The sequence below is a fragment of the Epinephelus moara genome, chromosome 23, assembly GCF_006386435.1.
Source record: "Epinephelus moara isolate mb chromosome 23, YSFRI_EMoa_1.0, whole genome shotgun sequence".
In the NCBI taxonomy this organism is placed as follows: Eukaryota; Metazoa; Chordata; class Actinopteri; order Perciformes; family Serranidae; genus Epinephelus; species Epinephelus moara.
This window is the reverse complement of record NC_065528.1, coordinates 15140945-15145469: the sequence shown is the minus strand read 5'-3', so window position 1 is coordinate 15145469 and position 4525 is coordinate 15140945. Positions and strand designations below refer to the sequence as shown.

The 4525-nt window shown below is 41.2% G+C and overlaps 1 protein-coding gene across 1 annotated transcript in view; it reads left to right on the top strand.

Moving 5' to 3' along the window:
• pkp2 (plakophilin 2) overlaps positions 1–1470 on the top strand; it is a 20356-nt gene extending 18886 nt beyond the window's left edge. Inside the window, exon 13 of the mRNA XM_050036789.1 lies at positions 675–1470. Coding sequence (XP_049892746.1) covers positions 675–737 — 63 coding nt within the window. The 3' untranslated portion in view covers positions 738–1470. The remainder of the gene's footprint in view (positions 1–674) is intronic.
• Positions 1471–4525: the final 3055 nt, after the last annotated feature.

Below are 4525 nucleotides of genomic sequence, written 5' to 3'. Positions count from 1 at the left end.
AAAACCCTTCATTTAAAAACTGCATTTTCTGTTTACTTGTGTTATCTTTGACTAATGTTTAAATTTGTTTAATGATCTGAAACATTTAAGTGTGGAAAACATACATATATATATATATATATATATATAAAAAACACGCCTCACATTTAGCTGCAACATCGAAGTAATGTACATATTAATGCATCAACAGTTATATTAAAATTAGAAAATACACATTATTCTGAAAGAGCCCATTCTGCAAGATCAATACTTTTACTTTAGGTACTGTAAGTAGATTTTGATGCTGATACTTTTGTACTTTTACATAGGCAAAATTATGACTGTAGGACCTTTACTTGTATTTCTACATTGCGGCACAAGTGCTTTTACTTAATTAGAAGGTCGGAGTGCTTCATGTAAGTCTGAACATTGATGCATTGTGACAGAATTGGTGCAGGTTACATTATGACAAGTAGCATCTTAAAGAATGACTCTATTTGTTCACAGTGCACAGTCACTACTGATGTGGTTATTCATGAAGAAAACTAATCAGGCATCTGTTTATTGGGCCTGTTGTTGTCTTTTTTTGTGCTACCACTGGGGGGCACCAGAGTGAAATTTTACACAAACATTTTTACCTAAACCACATGAGATACAAATATAGTGTCTATGATCAACTCTTTATTTGTCAACAGTGTGGCTACAGGAAGTCTGATTTCATCAATGCCAGGACAACAAAGGCTGTGAACTCTGGGTGAGACTGAGCTGAGGATCTAAAAGTACCAAACTCAAGATGCACCTGTTGACCGTAACGGCAGCAGTCACTCGATGCACTGTTCCACCTGTAATGTTCTGCCTGTGTGTTTTTTTTTTTTTTTAATGCTTAAAACAAACCATTATGAACTATGCCTACATTTCCCTCAAAGGGCCCATGAAATGGCTTTAAAACTGTACGTTTATTTTGTTTATGGTAGAGCTGCTCTTTGTTAGTTAGATAATAAGGTTATTTTGATTGTGACACAGGAAAAGAGCAGGATGTTATATTAAAATAACGGATAAGTGGACAATAACTAGCTTACACAAGATCATAACAGAACTTCATCTGCCTGCTGTCTTAGCACCGCGTGGTCAGAAAAACTGACACATGAATGTAGAGTGTTTTCCACTAACAAAGATAATGAATGAAATGTTAAGTATTTCTGTATGTTTGTGTAGTTTTTTACTGTAGCGGCAGCTCAACAGTTGAGAATACTGTGCTGTGTGTTTTCTTTATTTTAGCACTTCGGGCAACACAGTAGAAAAACAATGAAAAATATTCAGATATTCCCACTAAAGGCATTGTGAAGGATGAAAAATCAAATCAACAGCATTATTTTGTGACAAACCAATGAACTGTTCTTAAATGTATATAAAATGTATTTTTAAATATAGTGATTTCCTACTGTAACACAACAAGAACAAGCTGATTTCTTACTGTCCTGAGTTGAGTTGATTGATGAATAAATTGTTTTGAATAAAACTTTATTGCGTTCATTAATAACTTAAGAAAATGTCAGAATACAGTAGTTCCCGACCGCTTTAGCTAAGCCTCAAGCCTCAAGCCTCAAGCAAGGGAGTTCAAGTATCTCGGGGTCTTGTTCAGGAGTGAGGGTAAAGTGGAGCGCGAGATGGATTGGCGGTTTGGTGCAGCGTCTGTAGTGATGTGAGCACTGTGCTGGACCACCGTAGTGAAGAGAGAGCTTGATTTACTGGTCCATCTACGTCCCAACCTTCACCTATGGTCATGAGCTCTGGGTAGTGACCGAAAAAACTAGTTTCCTCCGTCAGGTGCCTGGGCACAGCCTTAGAGATAGGGTAAGGAGCTTGGACATCTGGAGGGAGCTTGGAGTAGAGCCGCTGCTCCTTTGCGTCGAAAGGGGTCAATTGAGGTGGTTTGGACATCTGATTAGGATGCCTCCTGGGCACCTCCTGTTAGAGTTGTTGTGGGCACGTCCAACTGGTAGGAGGCCCCGGGGCAGACCGAGAACATGCTGGAGGGATCTCATATCTCATCTGGCCTGGAACCACCTTGGGGTCCCCCAGGAGGAGCTGGAAAGAGTTGCTGGGGAGAGGGACGTTTGGGGTGCTTTGCTTGGCCTGCTGCCCCCACAACCTGGCCCTGGATAAGTGGATGAAAATGGATGGATGGATAGTTAAAACAAAAAAGAATTGTTTGGGGTGGGTAGATCAAAGAATAAACTTTTTGGGATTGTGTCAATGGCCCGCAAAATGGTTACCCAAAAGGAGAAAGGATGAGGAAGAAAGCTAGGAGATAGCTTTCATCCCCTCTTCAGCCAGTTTGAGCTCTTAAGATGTACACAGGTGTTACAAAGGCAACTAAAAAATGTATTTGGGAAGTCCTTCGTCCTATTTATAACTCTTAACCAGGCTGGGTTGCCCAATGCCAGTTTTAGACAATGGGATAATAGTGGCATTAGTAGACTGAAGGATTTTTTGCCTCCTTTTGTTGTTTGCAGATTAGGCATTATATATCGCACTGGGGCCATGGGCCGCACTGCCTGCACGTCTATATTTATGCCCCTGCCACCAGCCTGTTATAAAGCTTTGAGTTTTCCACCCCTTGTTCCTTCACAGGGCTTCGGCACACACTTAAGAAGTGTTTTTGTCACCAATGATGATGAAGAGTCGGAAGATGTTTGGAGACATGCTAAAGCAATCCTGGTCTGCAATCGTATCAAAGCAATACAGATTATACACAGAATGCATATATCCCCCAGCTGTAGACATCATTTTAGCCCTTCTCTTTCATCCATGTGCCCTCAATGCTGGATAGAAATTGGTATTTTAACTCACTACCTTTGGTCATGCGGTAAACTGAAAGGGTACTGGTCCAATGTGCTATCTGAAATAGAAAAAATATTGGGTTTGGAGCTAGAGATGGATCCAATGTCCCTCATCCTGGGCCTCCCAGGCAGATAACATAAAAAAACATTGAGAGGTTGTACTGTATTCCTACTTATGCTGTGAGAAAGAACATTTCATTGCAGTGGATTAATGACAAAGTACCAACTGTTGAAGGCTGGCAGAGAGTGCTCTTTGATTTAAAGTACCTCACATGTATATAACACCCAAGAACAGACCAATTCTATAACATTTGGGAACCCTGCCTTAAAGATGTAAAGCTTAGTGTCTCTACCATCGTGCTGCAGGGATTTTCTTCATTGTACTTGCTGCACATTATTGTGGTAACCTCTGGTGTTGGATGTATTATCATGTATCATTCTGTTATCCTATGGACTTTGTTTTGGAGTTTTCTTTGTGCTCCTCCTTTCATGTTGTTCATTCTTGTTTCATCTGTTTCCTGTTTTATTTTGTAGGTTCTCTCCTAATGTGTCATGTCTGGTTTTACTTCCTGTCTTTGTGTGTTTTCCCGCCTGTTTTCTGTCACACCTGTCTCATTATTCCTTCCCTGTTCCCAGAGTCTTCCCTCCACACCTGTTCTGTATTAGGGCCTGTCCTATTTCTACCCCTTAAATCTTCCACTTGGTATTGAGTGCCCTCGTTTGCGAGATAACCCTTGCTGAGGGAAGTGAGAAATATTAGGGTAGAGAACTTTCCCTAAGAAATGGGACACAACTTCATGCAAATCGGTGTGGCCAACGTGCAGGCATACGTCACGCATAGTAGCGACGCAAGGAAAATGCCGACTCCAGTGCTTGTGTTGTGGCATGTGCTGTTTATTCTTCTCCATGTGATGAATCAACGGAGAAATGCTGAAAACAGGGGGCGCCTACAACGTCCTCTCGTTCTAATCGATTTTGTTAAATATTGAATGATGAGTTTACGCTAGTCCAACCATCTGTTGTTTGTATAGCCTACATTCTGATCGTACAGTAACAAGTTAACGAAGTTGCTGACTTCGCAAGATGTTCTGGGAAATTTCATCTTCCACTTTGTTGAAAGTGTAGGTCAGGGCTCCCTTGGAATCTAGGGCGGGTTTTAAGTGTTGGAAACCACTTCTACGAACTCAATTCTGTTTTGGGACACCACTAGCCTAAACGTTAACACGCACAACCAAGTGCAAGTGGGTATTTCTAGGGGAAGTGTGGGTATTGGGATAGGCCCTTAGTCTTGTTTGCTCCACCCTAGTGTTCCCCACCATACCCTTGTTGTCCCTCCTTTTACCCATGTCCTCCTGATCCAGCTGTGTCTTGCTCTTGCGATTAGCTTCCTGTGTACAGTTGCAATCAAAATTATTCAACCCCCATTGCATATTAGGCCTACTGGCAAAATATACAATTTCTCAGCTGTTTGCAATAAACAGATTACACAAGAACTGTTTAAGTAGTTCAATGAAACCAATATTACAAGGGTTTTCATCCAAATTCAACACAAAATGCTACTTTTAATGACTACTGCAGTCTCAAAATTATTCAACCCCTTCATGACGAGCATCTTCAGTACTTAGTAGAGCACCCTTTTGCTGTTATGACCTGCTGCAAACGTGATGCATAGCCAGACACCAGCTTCAGACAGCGTTCCTGAG